General features: G+C 39.0%; 1 protein-coding gene across 1 annotated transcript in view; it reads left to right on the forward strand.

Annotated features, from left to right (window-relative positions):
• The window catches only part of SPEF2 (sperm flagellar 2), a 184,048-nt gene that overhangs the window by 21,607 nt on the left and 141,921 nt on the right, over positions 1-20,520 (forward strand). Inside the window, exons 4-9 of the mRNA XM_062211927.1 lie at positions 517-687; positions 2,516-2,656; positions 4,702-4,766; positions 7,600-7,786; positions 10,517-10,705; positions 14,776-14,963. Of these exons, the coding sequence (XP_062067911.1) occupies positions 517-687; positions 2,516-2,656; positions 4,702-4,766; positions 7,600-7,786; positions 10,517-10,705; positions 14,776-14,963 (941 nt within the window). The remainder of the gene's footprint in view (positions 1-516; positions 688-2,515; positions 2,657-4,701; positions 4,767-7,599; positions 7,787-10,516; positions 10,706-14,775; positions 14,964-20,520) is intronic.

Genomic DNA, 20,520 nt, shown 5'->3' on the forward strand with positions numbered 1-20,520 from the left:
TGAAATCAATCCTTTCATTATTTCAATTTTGCAAGTGATGAGGCAAAGGGATTTGTTAACTGCTTCAAGTTCATCCAGCTAAGCAGGTGGTAGAGTGGTAGAGGTGACAGTCAAACCTAGGAAGTTTTCGCTTTTCATTAGTGAGTGGCTTAAGAACTGGGAAGCTTTAGCTTCTTTATAGTAACTTTTATATGCCTGAATTGGTTTTATGAAATTATTTTTATGAAAATTTGTTTCTAAGGATACAATATCATTCACTGAAAATTAAACTCTGGAGAAAATAATAACTATAAAAGTATATATAAGGCTACTTTATAAGGAAGAATTCAAATAATAATTTTTAAAATTTCCTCACATTGATTAAAGATATAAGCAGTTGATATGGGGCATGAATTCATTTTAACTCTCACCAATAGTAATTCATAGAAATTTTATTTTGAAGATATATTTTTGTGTGCTTATAATGACTATATATTCTTTAATAACAAAATCTTTCGAAATACTTTCTTCATTCAGAGACTTAAAATCCTGATACCACGTCAAACTGATTTCAATCTGATGCGAGTTACATACAGGTTCCAAGAAAAATATAGACGCATGAGAGAAGATGTTGACCGTGTGCATTCTGAGAAACTTGAAAGAATGCAAAAACTCAGCGAGGAGCAAAGATGTTTTAATATCGAAAAGGTTTTCTAGAATAATATTCCCGAAATTCATTAGTGCATACTGTACTGTGATTCATGCCTGTTGTACACATTGCATAAGTAAGAACATAGCACAGTTACGTTTTCCTGGTGCACGCCTAGCCCTGCCCTTCATTCACCCTGTCTCTTCATCCCCACACTTGCTGAGGGTCACTTCTAATTGTGATTAAGAACAAAACCTTGTCTTTTCCTCTGGGGTGTCACAGTAAGTTAGTCTCTTTCACTGGTGGAAATTAATGATTGAGCTGCTTTAGTGATGTGGGTTTGCTCCTTGCTACCCCACAGGTCAAAGATTCTGACCATTGTCACCACTGAAGGAGACAGGATGGACTTTTTTTCCTCCCCCTCTTTGTCCACCTTGGCAAGCCCTTGGTCTTTCTGCCTACCCGGGCCTCATTTCTGCTATGTGGGGTAATCTACTTGCTTCTCTCTCCAGCCACCTTACAAATCTCTCAACTTGTTTCTGGCCTTTGCTTCTTGGTTTACCTAACCCTCTGCTGCTTCTCAAATTTCTTTGAAAACCTTTAATGATCTCTTATGCTTTTAAATACGTGAGAGGATAATGGCATATGGACTCATTAAAGGTTTTAAGGGAATTTCAGATGACTAGGCATATGGAATGTGTAAACCATAGGCAAAAGAATTACAGTTCTTCCTATTGTGATGAAAAATGGCTTTTTAAAGTAATATATTTAGAGTTATAAGAAATTAACTAATACTGAATACAGGCAGCTGTTGGTAGGAAAGGAGGGAAAGATGAGAGAAGATGTTATTTATTATCTTGTTACTTGCCAGAGCAGATACAGTATTGTACTCCCCCTCTGGTGTTACACGGGAAAGAGACAAAGCACTCTAAAAGCAGTGTCTAAATCTAGACCAAGTGCTGGAGCTCAGCCTGTCCAAATGCGACATGCCAAGTGTAGTGCAGAAAGGCTCCGAAGAAAGTAGGGGGAAGGAAATATATCACATGTCTACATTCTGAAATTATGTTTAAAATGAGCACAGGAAGCAAATAGGGCAAAAGGGAGAGCCTCTGTCTTCCCAGTTTTCTTAAAAGATAATCATATTCTAATTAAGTAAAAATTTGCAAGTTGAAATATGTAATGAAGAAAAAATTTTATCCTCAATTTCTAGCTTTCTAATGATAAAGTTTCTTATCCTTGAATGTAGGGATTTATGACTTCATCAGTTCTAATATAATGCTTTAGTTGTAAGTCATGATTAGTTTATATACTACCCTTTAAATTATTTGGTTTACAATCATAGTTTACAGGCATTTTTTTCTTTCAGTTTTGTCTTTCTGCCAATAATAATGCCATGATCTGATAATGATATCATATAATTTAGTGAGGTAGCCTGTCAACCCATTGTCTAACCATGTGATGATTTGGGGAGAAGCATGCCACTTCTCTTGGGATTCCCAGGAACATTCCTAGTGACTATCTCCCAGATTGAATTTTTTCTGCAGATCATTTTCAGACAGAATTTCTGTCTCCACAATTGGACAGTTCATGAAGGTGGAAAAAGGAGAGAATTATACTCTTCTTCGTATTTGGAACACCTTCTTTATCCTAATTTAGAATTGTTACGTGGAATGAAAATACACTGTCCTAAAATCATACCATTTCAAAGTAAGTCATATTGCCACCCGCTCCCCAGCATTACACAATGGTGACACTTCGTCTATTGGTAAATTACTGAGTTCTGAAAATGTCAGTGCATGTAGTGTATTAAGTGTATCTGTGGGTATATGACATTGCTTATTATTCTAACAAACCAAAGAACTAAACTAGTGTATATGTAATACTCAGCAACGCTTAAGCAGAAGACGACAAAATGAAATAATGGCCAAAATCCAAGCAGCTATCATACAGATTCCTAAACCGGCATCAAATAACACTTTGAAAGCACTAGAGGCCCAAAAAATGATGAAAAAGAAAAAGGGTGCAGAGGTAAGTGATTCACATTGCGTTAAAGGTATTTTAACTAAAGAATGATCTTTCTCTAAAGCACACGAGTGTGGAAGACCTTCCAAAACTTCTCACTTTCTTTTTGAATTATCCCTGGCCTTATACCTTTTCATTCAAAATTCCACTCTCTAGGAATATCCAACCCATTGTATAATCTTATTTGCTTGGAAACAGAGTAGAAAGTTCCTATTAAGTAACGGTATCAGGCTATACCCAAGTGGTGAGAAGGATTCTGTGGTTGTTAATAAACTCATCAGAATGGGTACCGTTGTAACAAGTCACAAGATGCCATGGGTACAGCAGGGGCCAGTCAAGCTACACATACCATTTATATGCTGTTTCTATTAAGTTTTGGCTCAACTTCTCCTTACTATGTGATGCTATTTTACTATGGATCCTGCAATGTTGTGACCTGTTACTGTCAGTATACTTAACATATCTATGCTAGCTTTATTTTACTACACTATATCAACTGTCAATCATTCTAATAAATAAAATCTGATTATGTTTCCTACGGGTCTGATACTACATTTTGATACAAACTTCTATAATCTACATTGTTTAGTATACAGGGATTGATGATATTCTCTTGTGCTACCTTTTATTGAACATCAACTATATATCAGGCTATGGGTTGGACACGCCACATTCTCTTTAATTTGGAAATAACTCTCTAAGCAGGGAATCACTTTCCCTATTTTATAGACAAGGAAACTGAGACCCAGGAGACTGACATGTTTTACTCAAGTTCACAGTGCCAGTAAAGATTGATAGATCTTTCTGATTCCTAGATTCATTGCATTTGACATCAATCCACATAATATCCTGTCCTTAGATTCTAAAAAACATCCCAGCTACCGAGGCTTTTTGTTGATCCATTTTAGTTTGCAACTATCATATATCTAGAGTTGATGGAAGTGTATTTTAAAAAATTTTTAGAATTTATTTGAAAGGGAGAAGGGGGGAAGAAAGGAAGGAGGGAATGAAGGAAAGAAGGGAAAGGAAGGGGAGGGAGAGGAGTGGAGGGGAGGGAAGGGAAGGGATGGGAGGGGAGGGGAGGGAAGGGAAGGGGGAAGGGAGGGAGGGAGAGAGAGAAAGAAAGGAAGAAAGAACGAACGAAGGAACAAGCAGAGAGAGAGAGGGAGGGAGAGAAGGAAGGAAGGAAGGGAGGGAGGGAGGGAGGGAGGGAGGGAGGGAGGAAGGAAGGAAATAAATGTTCCATCCTCTGGTTCATTGCCCAAATGCCCACAAGAGCAGGGGGTAGGTCAGGCTGAGGCTAGGATTCTGGAACTCATTCTAGGTCTCCCACATGGATAGCAGGGACCCAACTACTGGAAGTGTTACCTTTCTCCCAGAATGAACATTATTATGAAGCTGGAATAAGGAGCAGAGCCATGACTTTAACCCAGGTGCTCTGATATGGGATGGAGGAATCCCAAACATGGTCTTAACCACTTCACCAAAAGCCCACCTGATTGAGAATTACTAATAAGGCTAGTAATGCAAAAGAATGGACTAAAGTTAACATTCAGGGAACAAATTAATAGTGGAAATAAGGATACACTTGGGAGAGCAGTTTTTAAATAAATATATCTCATAAATGCATGCTCCAACTCTTTGATAATCTTCAGTCTTATTAAATGCCTCTGGATACAATGTCAATTAGAATCATGATCTGAGCAATTCAGGCATCAAAGAAACAAATTGGAATTATAAAAATGTTCTATAATGAAGCTTTTCCTCTTTTGGCTCCTCATTATCTTGAGTTAGTAGTAAATGTCACCTTATGAATTTGAATTAAGATGGTAAAGGAAGATTTTCAGTAGTTTGTGAAGATAGAGGACTAATGAGGACTTTTTAATAATTTTTTAATTTACATAAGTTGAACAAATTTCATGTGTTTCATATATACAGATTTAGTAATATGATGACACTTCCCATGCTACCCTCCCTCCAGCCTGCACTCTCACCCTCCCTCCTCTTTCCTTTCTTATTCTTTCTCTTAATTTTTGTCTTTTTCCTTAAAGGATGTGGCCAATGAGATTAAGAAGTTTGAAGAATTAATAAAAAAGGATCTTCAGGCAAAAGAAAGGTGGGATGTGAACTACTTTAATCGTCATACATTTTGAATATTAGAAATATCTTCTCTGGAATAGCTAGTCCAGGAATCTTTTCACTTTAGAGAATCTTCGTTTTTAACAGAGTTTCTTAGGGAAGGCAAATGGGCTAAAATTCAGACTGATTGTTAATCACTTTTATAAACATCAAAGTGGAATGTGGCTAATATGAAATGCAAAGTTGATTTATTTTTCTGCTTACACACATTTTTAAAGATTAGCTAAAAAATTGTTTCCATTTACCACTAATTTAGTTTTGACACAGTAAAGCCTACTAGACTCTTTGTTGGTTTCTGTTATGTTGTATCCTCGGTGTTTAGAACGGAGATCAGTACTAAACCATTGTTGAATGAATGTGTTGGCTGAATGTCACTGAGACAGTTTATTACATTTACTGAAAAAAGAAAAAAAAAAGTGCTCCGTGCATGGGCTTCTTTTGCTGAAAGATAAAGATCCCTACCTCTTATTTCCCATTGGAGGTCATTTGCTCACAGAAAATAATCCGTCAGAGACTATGTGTAAGAGTGACTTGTATCTTTTTGCATCTTAAAATGGAAATTGTCCAAATTCTACTCATTTGTATCTTATAGAATACAAAATAAATCTGTCAAATAAGAAAACAGAAACAAACTACATGCTCCTGTCACATACTAGTATTTCTGAAGGAGGGAGGGAAGGAAAGGAAGGAAGAGGGAGGGTGAGAGAGAAAGAGAGAGAGAAATGAGGAATAAGAAAAAACTAGAAGGAAGGAAAGGTGAGGTAGTAAGATGTGGAAAGGATTTCAAGCACAATGGATGCTACATGCTTCTTTCCTCCTACCCTCTGCAGAAACTCCTGGTGCCCTGTTCTGATCTCTACTCTCGCTTACTAACATTGTCCCTGACTCCTAAAATGAACATAATCCAAGACTACTCATCCGTACAACCATACAACCAGTACTGGAACCCTACTATATGTACCCTGAGCTTACATGAAGCTGCTTCACTTCTTCTAGCTTTTCCACTCATGAGCCACATGCAAGGTGGTGATAAATAGCTCGTTCCACCAGAAAGACCATCATAAAATACCGAAGTACTTTTTTTACTTGTTGGTGAATCTTATTCTCTGTAGGTCATATCCTGGGACTTCTCATGTCCAGACAATTTAGCAACCAGAGGTAACCTCAGACGCAGTAGTTATCTGCCAAGCCCTGCACCAGCATTCATTTGGATTAAGTAGTGTCCTTGCCCTGTCAGTTATAAATATTGTCCAGAACACCCTGTTTCAGCTGCAAACACAGTGCCTGCTTCTTATCTCTTCTGACCCTGGAGTCTATCAGTTAGCTTGAGAAACTCCCGAACAAGAGTGGGTTGAACTAGATAAAAGGTTACTTTTTTCTCATGTCCTAGAACTTGGGAACTAAGCGGCATGCAGGGTGTACTGCAGCTTGTCAAGGTCTGTGGCTTCTCCTTGCTCCATTTGTGCCCCATTGGCCTGTTGTGTGGTTTTCATCATCAAAGTCACACTCAACGATTCAGGATGACTGCTGGGATGCTGGGTGTGAGACCCAGCAAACAGCATGCATCCTATCTGAAACCAAGCCTTCCCAGGAGTCCCCAGTGACATTCTTGCTCATATCTTATTGGCCAGAATTTAATCACAGGGCCACACCCAAGAGAAAGAGAGGCTGGGAAATGTAGTCTTGAGCTAGTTACATCATTTTCCTGAAGAAGATCAGGCTTTGTTTTAAGGAAAAGGAGAGAGGAATTACTGTGTCTGTCACAGGAGCCTTCTTCCCAGATGCCTCTACGTGGTTGTATCAGAGATTTGCATTTGGGAGACCCTGAGCTGTGACATTTCACTGTTCAGTGCAGCAGGGCAGGAGCTGGGGCAGCTGGAGTTCCTGGCCAGTTCCTGGCAGTGAGCAGCCTCATCCGAGAGTAAATACCTCCTACTATGCTGAAGGAAGATCATTTTCTCTGATGTCGGAAGAAGACAGCTGTTAAGAAACACTGATCTAGAGCTAATGTTTAATGAACACAAAGGCTATAGTATCCCGTGGGCTTTCGTAAGCCCCTTTATTAATCCTGACTTTCTTAGTTCACCCTGGATTCTCATTCTTAACTCAGAAACAGGAGTGTTCTGGGCTCATTCAGAAACTTCACACTAGCTTGGTGCCAGAAAGTGGGTTTTCTGCCAGAAAGAGGGTTTTCTGCTGCTGCTTCGTTCACAACCTGCTCCTGAACAATTCCTGGGGGCAAGGCTGTCGCCTTGAAGTCCATCTGTTTTCTTTTGTGGAAGAGCGAATGATGTCTCAGTGCTAGCAATGCAAGAGTTCCAATGGCTACTTTTTATGAGATTTCTCTGGAATTTTCATGTTTTAGACAAATGATAAGTACATACACATGTCAAGTGTATGTGCATTGTGATAACTTTTGAATGTATCAGAAGTGATAACTTTTGAATGAATCTATAATTCTGCACTAAGCCACCATTTCTCTCACTAAAATCAATGTGTTTCCCTTCTGTTGGGGAGACCACAAACTTTCTGATCCTTTAAGTCTTGGACATGACATAGGAAGAACACTCAGAAGACGCACTTGGATTTCTAAGGTTCAGCAAGAGACCCAGTCAGACATGTGCTTGTGAGTGTGGCGTGATGAGCAGGTCCACTTTCAACTACTGAGTTGCCAAGAGGTGTTGAGCCACTGTTGTAAGCAGTCAGAGTACTCACAGAGTAACTTGCATTTTCGTAGGTGAGAGGAGAGTCGTAGTGGATAGAATTATTCCCTAGAATTACTCACTAACGTGGAAAATTGTTGTTCTCAGTGCCTCCAAGACTTCTGTAGATACAGCAGGTCCGATGACTACCGACTTGTTGAACACTTACTCGGATGATGACTACATTAAAAAAATCCAGAAGCGCCTAGAAGAAGATGCTTTTGCACGAGAGCAAAGAGAGAAAAGACGGCGGAGACTGCTCATGGACCAGTTAATAGCACACGAAGCACAAGAGGTAAGATGTTTAGACGGTGGTTAGATAACAGTGCTGGAAATTTTACAGAATCTTCTGTGTACACAAATATGTATCTTCTAAATATATTGTCTGCTCCTCTGAATCAGATGTCACGGTCACATGCTCAGTGATACTAGCAAATATACCCAGGGGAATATACACATATGCCACCAGTGATGGTGGCACAGCATTGTGAACGTACTCAATACTGCTGAATTATATATGTGAAATGTTGACATGGTAAATTTTGTTATGTATATTTTGCCACAATAAAACAGGACATAATGAATCTTAAAATCTATGTCAACCATGTATGCCTGTCTTAGAGGCAAGAAGGAACTTTTTAATTAAAACAGCAAAGAAAAGTTATTCATCCTCTCTATTTGTTAGTCTACTCCAGTGGTTCTCTAAAGGTGTTTCCTGGACCAGCAGTATCAGCATGGCCTGGGACATCTTAAGGATACCGATTATTGCCACCCCCACCCACAGTGAATCAGAAACTCAGCGAAAGTCACCCCTAATTGTGATAAGGAGTTTGGACTGGGCTCAGCTGGGCTTGCTCATGCATCTTTAGCAAGTGGGTGACTTCACTAGCTCTGAATGACTGCTGGTGGCTCCAGCAGGAAAGAAGGCATCAGCTGGAAGACTGGTGCTTCTCTCCCTAAGGACTCATTGTCTAGCAGGTTATGCACGTGATGGCATTGGCAGGGAGGATTAAGAAAAACGGACCTCCACTGTGTGTGTGTGTTTTCTGATGTCCCTTTGGTCAGTTCAAGTTAATGGTCACCCTGCATCTCGTATTTAAGGAGTGAAAATAGATTCTGCATTTTGATAGGAATATTTCTAGGGTAACATTGCAAGTTATGGATGACTTCCTTCTAGGGAGAACTTTAGCCACTTTTACTTTCTGCCTTGTCTCCAATACTGAATCAAAAGAAAACAGATGACTAACATTAAAGCTTTTAGAATTTTATGTCTAGATGAGCTATATGTTTCACAATTGCCCTTTTATATTTCTGACACATAAAAATTGTACACATTCATGAGGCGTCATATGATGTTTTGATATGTGTGCATATATTGTAAAGTCCAATATTTTGTATCCGTCTTCTCATAAGTTTGACATTTCTTTATGGTAAGAAACATTCAAAATCCTATCTTCTGTGGATTTTGTAGTTAGAGGAATATATAGTAAGCTATCATTATCAATAATGACCTGAAATTTGAGGTGACTTTAACATATATTATGCATAGAAATTCACATTTGTGTTTAGCTGAACTTTTGTTTAATGTACACTTCTAAGTAACTCTCAGGTTCAGGTTTTAGCATTTAGCACCATGCTGTTATTTACATCTTGTTCTGTTAAATATATAGTCTCTCTCCTGTAATCATATAATGGGAGAGATCACATGAGATAGTGTCACTAATGATGCCACATTTTTCTGAAGTCATTAGATTGCATAGTGAAATGGAAAGCCCTAGTACCCAGATACTATTTTGTGTCCCCAGTGACTACTACAGTTACTTCCTCTTTCCACATGATGTCTCTGTTTAGACAGTCAGAGAGCTTGATGAGACCCTGGAGATCATCTTCTGCCTAAACCTCCCATTGGTGCCGGCCAAGAAATAGGTCTGTGATACTGAGTTATTGCTTGCCCAAGACCGCACAGCCCATTGATGGTGCACCTGCAATGCAATAGCCAGATTCTCTGATTCCCAGTTAATGTCTTTGCCACTTGTTTATTTACTGGTTGCCCTCTGCTCTCCTAAAACAGCCAAAAAATAGTGTACATCTAGTTTCTCTTTCAGATTATGACCGTTCAGATTTTCTAACATGAACCATAGGCCATTTCCACTTAACCTCAACTCCAGTCTTTATGATCTATCATTTTTTAGCTTTTGCTCACATGATTGTGCAGATGTCCCCACTGGGAGCTAATCAGATCTGTAGTCTTCAGCTGGACAATGTGTACATTTTTTGTGTAACTAGCAGTCGTATTAGAATAAGCGTAACAGAACTTCAGACTTCTAAAATCATTCTTACAAATTAAGGGATATAGTACTTCTTTATAACACCTTGAACAAAGTCACCTAAACTATTTATGTTTCAAAGGAAAGAATGATTCATTTAAAATAATTGTGAAGGGTAGGCATTTAGCCCAGCAGTTAGGATACTGTTTGGGAATGTCTACATCCCCATAACACAGTATCTGAATTCAACTCTGTGCATTAGCTACTGACTCCAGCTTCTTCCTAGTGAAGACCAGGGGGCCAGGGGTGATGGCTCAAGTAATAGGGTCCCTGCCACCCATGTGGGAGACCTGCATTGAGTTCCAGACTCCCTGCTTTAGCCTGATCCATCCTGTGCCATTGCAGGCGTTTGGGGAGTGAACCAGCAAATGGGAGCTCGCCCACTTGCTCTATCTTCCTTTGATTTTCTCTCTCTCTCTGTTTCTCTCTAGCTCTCAAATAAATGACATTTTTAGAAAGTAAAGTTATTATGTGGTGCAAAATTCTAATAATTCAGAATACCCAAATTATATTCCCTTGGTTGAATATTTTTAATTTTATAACTGGATTCTTGCCATGTTCAAATTTAAATGAAATGGCAGGAGTTGACTGAGCAAAAGTGTGCCTTCTGCACATTATGTAGGTATAGTCATCTTTCCCCAGTGGAACATTTGGACACCACCTTGATCAGTACTTGGCCCTCCCCCTGGTGTGTGCAGGAGGCTTACCGGGAGGAGCAGCTGATTAACCGGCTGATGCGGCAGTCCCAGCAGGAGCGCAGGATTGCAGTGCAGCTCATGCACGCCCGGCACGAGAAGGATGTCCTATGGCAAAACAGGATCTTCAGAGAAAAGCAGTATGAGGAAAGGCGACTGAAAGATTTCCAGGATGCACTTGATCGAGAAGCGGTAAATAATGTCTCCCTTAGAATCTTCCTCAGGTTACTTTCAATCCTTTCCACCAGGTTGTGTATTATATTACCAGCACCCAACAAGAGTTCATCTTTTATGTGCTCTGCTTACTATCTATCCATTTTTACTTTCATGTAATCTCCATTGATGGTATGTAGCCACTGCATGCTGCACTTTCTCCTTTTAGTTTTGATTACTCAGGTAACTGAATGCTTAATCCTGATCACCAACACCATGTCCACATCCCTCTGGTCATTTTGATTGCCTGAAGTTTCTCCTCCTCCACCAGATTCCTGAGGAGGACTCCTGACAATATTCCCTGAGGTTCTGTATCTTGATGACAGTGTGTACTCGTAACACATGATTGTCAGTTTTTGCTGTATATGAATTTGTGGTTCACGTTTCCCTTAATTGAATATCTTCAGTGCACTATTTTATTTGAGATAAAGTGTTGCTGTCAGCAAAGACTGATGATAATCTTACTTTCATTTCCTTGAGTTATTACTTTTTTTTCTAGACACCCCAAAAAACTTTCTTTTTCTTTGACGTCCTCTAGTTTCACTAGAGTAGACACTGCTGTAGGTTATTCTAGGTGAATATTCTCAGGCAGCAAGACAACTTTCAAGCTGCTGCTTCTCAACAAGACACCATGAGCCTTCTAATATAGCAGGATGTCCCAGGCCCGTATTGTATCATCCTTTCCACAGAACTAGCAAACGTCATTTTTTGTGTGGTACTGTGATGTGCTTACGTTGAGAATGGTAGAAACCAAAATCCAGCTGCTAGGTGTACTCTGTGCACACTGATGGTGTCGCCAGGGATAGGCCCCTTTTTTAAGATTCTGTTTATTTGAGAGGTAGAGTTACAGACACACACATACACACTCAGAGAGAGAGAGAGACTTGGTTGACTTCCCAAATGGCCACAATGGCCGGAGCTGGGGGAACCCGAAGCCAGGAACCAGGAGCTTCTTCTGGGTCTCCCAAGTGGGTTCAAGCACTTGGACCATCTTTTACTGCTATCCCAGGCCATAAGAAGAGAGCTGGATCAAAGGAGGAGCAGCAGGGACACAAACCAGCACCCATATAGGATGCCAGCACCACAGGCGGAGGTTTAGCCTACTGTGCCACAATGCCTGGCCCCTGGATAGGCCCTTTGATAACTGGATATATATTTCCAGTTATCAAAGGGCCTATATATATATATATATATATATATATATATAAAAATTTCAATTATTGTATATATGTATGTATATAGATTTGTTACTGGATTATATGAATTGCCTCTTGTCTGTTTCCCACTGGGAATGTTTCAGACCTGTTTAATTCAGTAGCCCAGAGTTGATTGAAGAGAATAAGAACTTGTATGAGTGACACTTTGGATACCCTGTTTTACTGTATGAAATAATCATAAAACCCAGAAGCACAAAAAAAAAAAAGTTTTCAGAAAATGGAAAAGTGCTTCTTTATTCATTAGTTTCATGACTTCTACTATGATCCTCCATGAAAATGCAGCGTAAGCTTTGGCAAAGTTAGGACAGTTTTAGAAATAGCATTTGGAAAGTACCATGGTCTCCAGAGTCAGGGAAATGATGCACCTCTGTAGCTCAGGAATGGCCTAAACAGTGGGGCTGGGTGGAGTGGGGAACCACCGAGCCGGGGGAACACGGACCTCACCTGTCTTCTGTGGCCTCAGGGGAGGACACTATCCTCATTTACACATTAGGAAAATGAAGCCTAGAAGACAAAGTCGCACAGTTCATCAGCTAATAGTGAGCAAAGCCAGCTCGATCAGACTCTCCAAGTCCGAGCTGTTAGCTGCTGAGATTTGCTACCTCCCACAGACTTCCTTTTTCCTTTCCTTCTTTCTCTTTTTAGGGCTGCAACCTACTTTGCCGCAGTGAGACAGGAAACTGTGGTAGGTTTAGCACAAAGTTGATGGTGGGAGTAGATAAAAAAAAAAAAAAAAAAAAAAAAAAAAAGGAGAAGAAGAAGGAAGCCTAGATAGCTGGATGGAATAGAGGAATGAGGGAGAGAGAGGGAGAAAGAGGGAGGGAGAGAAGAAAGCCGTATACAGCAGCATCAGCACCCAAGGCTGAACGCTCTTTCCTTGTTGAAGAGGAAATTCTATTGTTCTCTTTAAGGTTTTGTTTGTTTGTAGATTAATCCTATTCCTTCACTTTCTCAATTTTTGCATGTTTCAGAGACACCGTGGAAAACTTCCTCATGGCCCATTTTAGTGTCAGTCTCTGTAAATTCTCACCTAATGTTCCTAGTCTCTTGGATTCTTTTATTCCTCTGAACTGTTTTTGTGAAGCATGCTACGAAGTTGTACTTAAATTATATTCTTTTTCCATGAATACAAGACATTTAAAATATAACAATTACAAATTCTTCTGTGATTCCTGGATGTACCAAAAATAAATGACTTTAAAGGTCATGCCATCCAACCCATTTCCTAACAAAAATAAAATACACAAAATAAAGTATCAATAGCAAAACAAACGATAGACTTTGCCTAGAACTCCATTGCCATGCATCTCATCACTTATAAGTTGTATCATGGTAAGAAATACCTGCTCTGACAAGATGGTTTGCTTCATTTTCCTGTGTCTGCTGAATATTATTAACATCCTCATTTTAAAGCAGAGATGTAGGGGGCTAGACAACTTGTCCAAGGTCTCACAGCAAGAATTTGAGTTCTGGCTCTTCAACGGAACAGCAGTTCCTCCAGATGCCAAGCTCGCTGCCTTTTACACTTGCTGGGTTGTCACAGGAAGTGATGAAACGATGGAATTTCTCAAGATCTGGCATAACTATTTGAGAAGTAATTTTAATGCCACTAAATTGAGTAGTGTGTTGCACTTAGTTTGGCGGGGCTGAGTTTGACTTCTGTATTGTATGCAAAGAAAAAGTTCTCTAAACAAAATAATATTGCATGCCCAATAGAGGGTGGTGACAAACGAAGTATTTTATTATTTTCTAATAAACAGAGGTATTTTTTACAAGCAAATGTTATTAATTTATTAAGGCTGTTAACAGCAGAGGGTTTTATAGTTGTTGTCAACATATTTAACATTTATTGGAAAATTTATTTTATTTTATTTTTAAACTTACTTGTATTTCAAGAGAAATCCCAAATTTTTTGATTTACTTTTTATTTATTTGAAAGGCAAAGTTACAGAGAGAGAGAGAAAGAGAGAGAGAGAGAGAGAGAGAGAGAGAGAGAGAAAGGGAGGGAGGGAGAGATAGAGAGAGAGAGAGAGAAATCTTCCATCCTCTGGTTTACTCCCCATATGGCCACAATGGCCAGGGCTGAGCCAGGAGCCCAGAGCTGTTCCTGAGTCTCCCACATGGGTGTAGGGGCCCAAGCACTTGGGCCATCTTATGCTGCTTTCCCAGGTGCAATAGTAGGGAGCTGGATCGGAAGTATAGTACCCGGATATCGAATCAGTGCCCATATGGGATGCTATCATCACAGGTAGAGGTTTAACCTGCTATACCAGAGTGCCAGTCCCTGCAAATATATTTTAAAAGCAGCACAGTCAGGAAATTTCAAAATATTTCCTAACTATACATCAGTATCACAGAACTCTTTGCACTGAATGGCCACGGGCAGTGGCTCCTTGGTGGAGGAGTCCAGGTTAAGGCTCCTGAGGTGGGTGTGAGGGTCCCGTGTGCCGGGAGTCTTCTACAGATTTGCCTGTTTCTCGGTGATCCTTGACTCTTTGCAGTCCATGAACTGAGGACCTCTTTTTGAAAGCTCATAACCCACTTTATTGTTAATCCACATTAGGCTTCCCTTGGAAGACCATGTTTCCCTGTGTTATGTTTTGTTGATAAAACAAACTAAGGGTAGAATGTTTCCAGTATTATTTTAAGCCATTAGATTCAATACTTACTCAATTAAGGGGAAAATGCTTATTATTCATGATTAAAATTTTCCTAATGTAAAAAGGAGGTTTCATTCTATTAGAAGACTTTCTTTGGCTTTTGAAATAATGACATTATTGTCACTTGATTCACTGAACAAATACGAAATAAAATATATTTTTGTCATTTTAGGCCTTGGCAAAGCAAGCCAAGATTGATTTCGAAGAACAGATCCTTAGAGAGAAGGAAATTCATGAGCAGATCGCTGTGGAAAGAGCTCAAGCTCGTTACAAAAAGCATTATGCAGTGTGTGCCGAAATCTTGGATCAGATACTTGACTTGTCCACTAAGGTGGCAGATTATCGTATGTTGACAAATAAGTAAGTATTGCCCTTTATAATTACTACAGTAGAGACACCAGAGAGAATGAGAAAGGATAAGATTATAGATACTATGTTGGTAAGTGGAGAGACACTAAAATGTGTCTTGGAAAAACAAAGAAGTAGGATTTAGATGACCCTGATTATTGAGTTGGCTCACCCACCAATTAGCTTTATTTAGGGTATATTTGTGTCTTTTTCCATTTGAAAATTTTGTCTAAATTCTCTGCAATTTATAGAGATGACTATGGTAATTTGAAACACCATGAACTTTATGCAATGAAAGATTTTTATTTCGCTAATTATTATATCTCAATCTTTTGCAGTGTGTTAAAGAAAACAGCATACTTGTGAGGAAATAGTCAAAACTATTAAAAAGAAATAATAAGAAAGGAAGATCCAATTTTAAAGTAGAGATGTAAAACAAAGTACATCGAAACACAGATAGATAGGCATCAATAGATTTGTCAGCACAACTGAACTACAGCTTTTTTTTAACTTTTATTTAATAAATATAAATTTAGATAGTATAACTTTTGGATTATAGCAGTTTTTCCCCCCATAACCACCCTACCACCCGCAAATCATCCCATCTCCTACTCCCTCTCCCATCCCATTCTTCATCAAGATTCATTTTTAATTATCTTTTTATACAGAAGATCAACTTAGTATATACTAAGTAAAGATTTCAACAGTTTGCACCCACACAAACACACAAAGTATAAAGTATTGTTTGAATACTAGTTTTACCATTAATTCTCATAGTACAACACATTAAGGACAGAGATCCTACATGGGGAGTAAGTACACAGTGACTCCTGTTGTTGATTTAGCAATTGACACTCTTATTTATGACATCAGTAATCTCCCTAGGCTCTTGTCATGAGCTGCCAAGGCTCTGGAAGCCTCTTGAGTTTACCAACTCCAATCTTATTTAGACAAGGCCATAGTCAAAGTGGAAGTTCTCTCCTTCTTTCAGAGAAAGATACCTCCTTCCTTGATGGCCCATTCTTTCCATTGGGATCTCACTCACAGAGATGATCTGAGATTCTTAGTGGACAAAGTAAAAAGGGAAACATAATCTGTAACATGATCTCCCTTCTCCACTGTAGTTCTTTTCAGCCTGTAACTTGCACTCAGAATAGTTTCCCGGCGTGATCTCACCTAATGTCTGCTGAGGAGAGGGTCTGGTGGAGAATTTCCTCAGCAAACTCAGTCAAGCAGGCGGAGCAGGGGCTTCGCAGACCTATTTCTGATGTCCTCGGAGGAAAGCTGAAGGGGGTGGCCCCATGGTGGACCTCAGTGAAAGTAATTCCACAAAGACAAGAACAAGATCATCCAGTTAGATTCACACACCTCTCAGGTTACCCAGCTTGAGATCTTGAGAAGTCACAATGGAAAGAATGAAAACCAGATAAGGTCTGGGACAGATAGAAGAGGGAAAGCTCCCCATCACCCCGAACATGAGTAGGGATTCCTCTGTGCGCTCACCTTGCTGTCCTGTGCCCTATGCCATAGAAGAATCTAGTAAATGAGATAACGTGATGAGGACATCCTGAAGATAAAACTAATAAGGTACAAGATGGAAGAAAAAGAAAATAACTAACCCTGAAAAGCGAAAGTACTGAAAGAATAAATGTTTAAAACTACTTTTCCAATTAATATGAATTCAACAGTTCATAAATTATAAGAATAAAATTATGAGGAAGCTAAGTTATAAAAGGGTTACAAATGAAAGGATTACACAAAAATTTGAAAATAAGATGATCAGAAGGGGGAAAATATGCAAAATAAAAGATACAGAAAGGTAAATAAAGCAGACTGATTTTCCATGAAGAAAAAAATATCTATACAATTGAAAGATGAAAGGAAGCCTCCTCAGTCATAATCTGAGACTGCAACAATTGGTAGAACTAGACAGAAAGTCAGCAAGGATCTAGAAAACAAAGAAATAATAGTTATTGACCAATTATTTCTGATAAACACTACACCCATTGTCAGAGAGTACAGATTCTTTTCCAACTTCCATGGAGCATGTGTCAAGACAGACAATATATATCCTAGACCATAGAACAAACGTCAACAAATTTAAAATATTCAAATCAGAGAGTGTACTCTTTGACCACAATGAAATCAAAGCAGGAATCAATAACAGAAAAATAACAGGAAAGCCTATGAATGCCACGAAATTCAGGAGCTTACTTCTAAATCCTTGAGTCAAAGAGGACACCTCAAGGTAAAAAAAAAATACACTCAACTGAGTGAAAGTTAAAGTACAAAGTTTGTGAGACATAGCTAAAAACACTGCTGTCAGAAATGTATATCACCAAATACATGAATAAGAGAAGAGAAAAAATTTCAAATCAGCCATGCAAGACATTCAAATCCAAGTTCATGAATCAAGAAGAGAAAAATACATCCAAAGCAAAGAAAGAAGAAAGGAAATAAGAGCAGGAGTAAGTGAAATTGAGCCTAAAAGACAAACAAACAATAAAACCCATGGAAACAATGAGCTGGTTCTTTAAAAATATCATTAAAATCTGAGGCCAGAGTGTTGTTTAGGACGTCTGTCATTCTATGAGTCTGCTGTGTATCCCACTTCCCATGTTGGATCTTTCTCTCCCTTTTTGATTCTATCAGTTAGTATTAGCAGACACTTGTCTTGTTTGTGTGATCCCTTTGACTCTTAGACCTATCAGAGCCATCAATTGTGAACTGAAATTGATCACTTGGACTAGTGAGATGGCATTGGTACATGCCACCTTGATGGGATTGTATTGGAATCCCCTGGCACATTTCTAACTCCACCATTTGGGGCAAGTCTGATTGAGCATGTCCCAAATTGTACATCTCCTCCCTCTCTTTTTCGACTCTTAAATTTAACAGGGATCACTTTTCAGTTAAAATTTAAACACCTAGGAATAATTGTGTGTTAATTACAGAGCTCCTAAACAACACTCTGGCCTCAGAATCAGCCCTTAAGGCATTCGGATCTGGCTGAAGAGACCATGAGAGTATTGTAGGCATGGAAAGCCAAGATACCATGGAAAAGAAAAAAAAAAAAAAAAGAAGAAGAAGACCTAAATGAAAGATCTCTGTGAGTGAGATCCCATTGGAAAGAACGGGGCCATCAAAGAAGGAGGTACCTTTCTCTGAAGGGAGGAGAGAACTTGCACTTTGACTATGACCCTATCGGAATAAGATCAAAGTCAGCGAACTCTAAAGGCTTCCATAGCCCTGGCAACTCATGACTAGAGCCTAGGGAGATTACTGACGCCATGAACAGGAGTGTCAAATTGTTAAGTCAGCAACAGGAGTCACTGTGTACTTACATCTCATGTGGGATCTGTCCTTAATGTGTTGTCTAATGTGCAGTGATGCTATAACTAGTACTGAAACAGTATTTTTACACTTTGTGTTTCTGCGGGGGTACAAACTGATGAGATCTTTACTAATTATATACTGAATCGATCTTCTGTATATAAAGATAATTGGAAATGAAAAAAAAAAAAAACCTGGTGTTAAATTGGAAATGGCATAGAAAATTAATTATTTTTTAAAAAAAAATATTATGTAGGATCTCTGTCTTTAATGTGCTGTACACTCTTATTTAATGCTATAACTAGTACTCCAACAGTATTTTTTTTTCACCTTGTGTTGCTATATGGGGGCAAACTGTTGAAATCGTTACCTAACTTATACTAAACTGATCTTTTGTATATAAAGAGAATTGAAAATGAATCATGATGTGATTGGAAGGGGAGAGGGAGCGGGAAAGGGGAGGGTTGTGGGTGGGAGGGAAGTTTTGGGAGGGGGAAGCCATTGTAACCCATAAGCTGTACTTTGGAAATTTATATTCATTAAATAAAAGTTTAATAAAATATATATATATACATATCATTAAAATCAACAAACCTTTAGTAATGTTATCAGAGAGAGGAAGAGGGAGAGGAAGAGAGAGAGAGAGAGGGCACAAATTATTAATATCAGGAATGAAGCAGAGAATATAATTTTGGGGCCGTCAGGTACCATGAATAACTCAGCACACATAAATATGCCAACTAAGTGGTCCAGTTCCTCAAAACATGCAAACCATCTATCTGTAATACATCATTTGAATAGGTCTGTAACTATTAAGGAAATTAATTTCTAATTTTGAAACCCTCAAAAAAAAAAATAAATCTCTAGGCCGGCACCACGGCTCACTTGGCTAATCATCCACCTGTGGCACCGGCACACTGGGTTCTAGTCCCGGTCGGGGTACCGGATTCTGTCCCGGTTGCCCCTCTTCCAGACCAGCTCTCTGCTGTAGCCCGGGAGTGCAGTGGAGGATGGCCCAACTGCTTGGGCCCTGCACCTGCGAGGGAGACCAAGAGGAAGCACCTGGCTCCTGGCTTTGGATCAGCGCAGCACTCCGGCCGCAGCGCGCCGAACGCAGCGCACCGGCTGTAGCGGCCATTTCGGGAGTGAACCAACGGAAGGAAAACCTTTCTCTCTGTCTCTCTCTCTCTCACTAACTCTGCCTGTCAAAAAAAAAAAGAAAAAGAAAAAAAGAAATCTCTAGTCCTAGATGATTTCATTGAGGAATTCTCCCAGACATTTAAGTAAGGAATAACACCAATTCTACGTAATAACTTCTATAAAAATGAAGGAAATTTCCTAAATTCATTTTATGAAGTCGGTGTTACCCTGATGTCAAAACCAGAGCAAGACAGAAGGCAAAAAAGAAAGAAAGAAAGAAAGAAAGAAAGAAAGAAAGAAAGAAAGAAAGAGAGAGAGAGAGAGAGAGAGAGAGGGAGGGAGGGAGGGAGGGAGGGAGGGAGGGAGGAAGGAAGGAAGGAAGGAAGGACAGACTGGAGACAACTATCCCTTATGAATACAGATGCATAATTAATGAAATATTAGCAATTAGAATTCAAGGACATACAAGCAATTATATATCAAGATCAAGTAGAGCGTACTGCAGGGATGCATGCTGGTTCCATGTTCAAAGTCAGTCAGTCCAGTCCACCATATTAACAGGTTGAAGAGTAAATCACATGACAAAATGCATGAATGCGGAAAAAGCACTTGGCAGAATTCAATAATCATTCATAATGAAAATACTTTGGACTATCAAAATAAAAGAGAAACGGTCTCAACCTCACAAAAAGTACCCTACAAGTAACATTATACATAAAAGTGAAGAGTTTCGTACATTTCACCGAAGTTTGGGAATAGGAAAGGATGTTCATATCCTTTGCTCTTATTCAACATAATCCTAAAAGTTGTAGCGAGTGCAACAAGGCATGAAAAGGAAATAAAAGCTATACAGACATGAAGAAACAAACGTTTACCTATTTTCAGATGGCACGATTGTCTGTTGAGAAAATGCCAGGAAATCACCTAGAACTGACAAGTGAACATGGCAAGGTGACAGTATAAGATAAACAAAAACACTATTTTGAAACTCATGTATAATTTTTTTCATAACAGACACCTTCCATACAGTTTGTGAAAATGCTTTGTATATATAAATTTCAATTTTTTGCATCAAAGTAAATTTATCTTCTAATTT

The sequence above is a fragment of the Lepus europaeus genome, chromosome 15 (genome assembly GCF_033115175.1).
Source record: "Lepus europaeus isolate LE1 chromosome 15, mLepTim1.pri, whole genome shotgun sequence".
Taxonomy (NCBI): domain Eukaryota; kingdom Metazoa; phylum Chordata; class Mammalia; order Lagomorpha; family Leporidae; genus Lepus; species Lepus europaeus.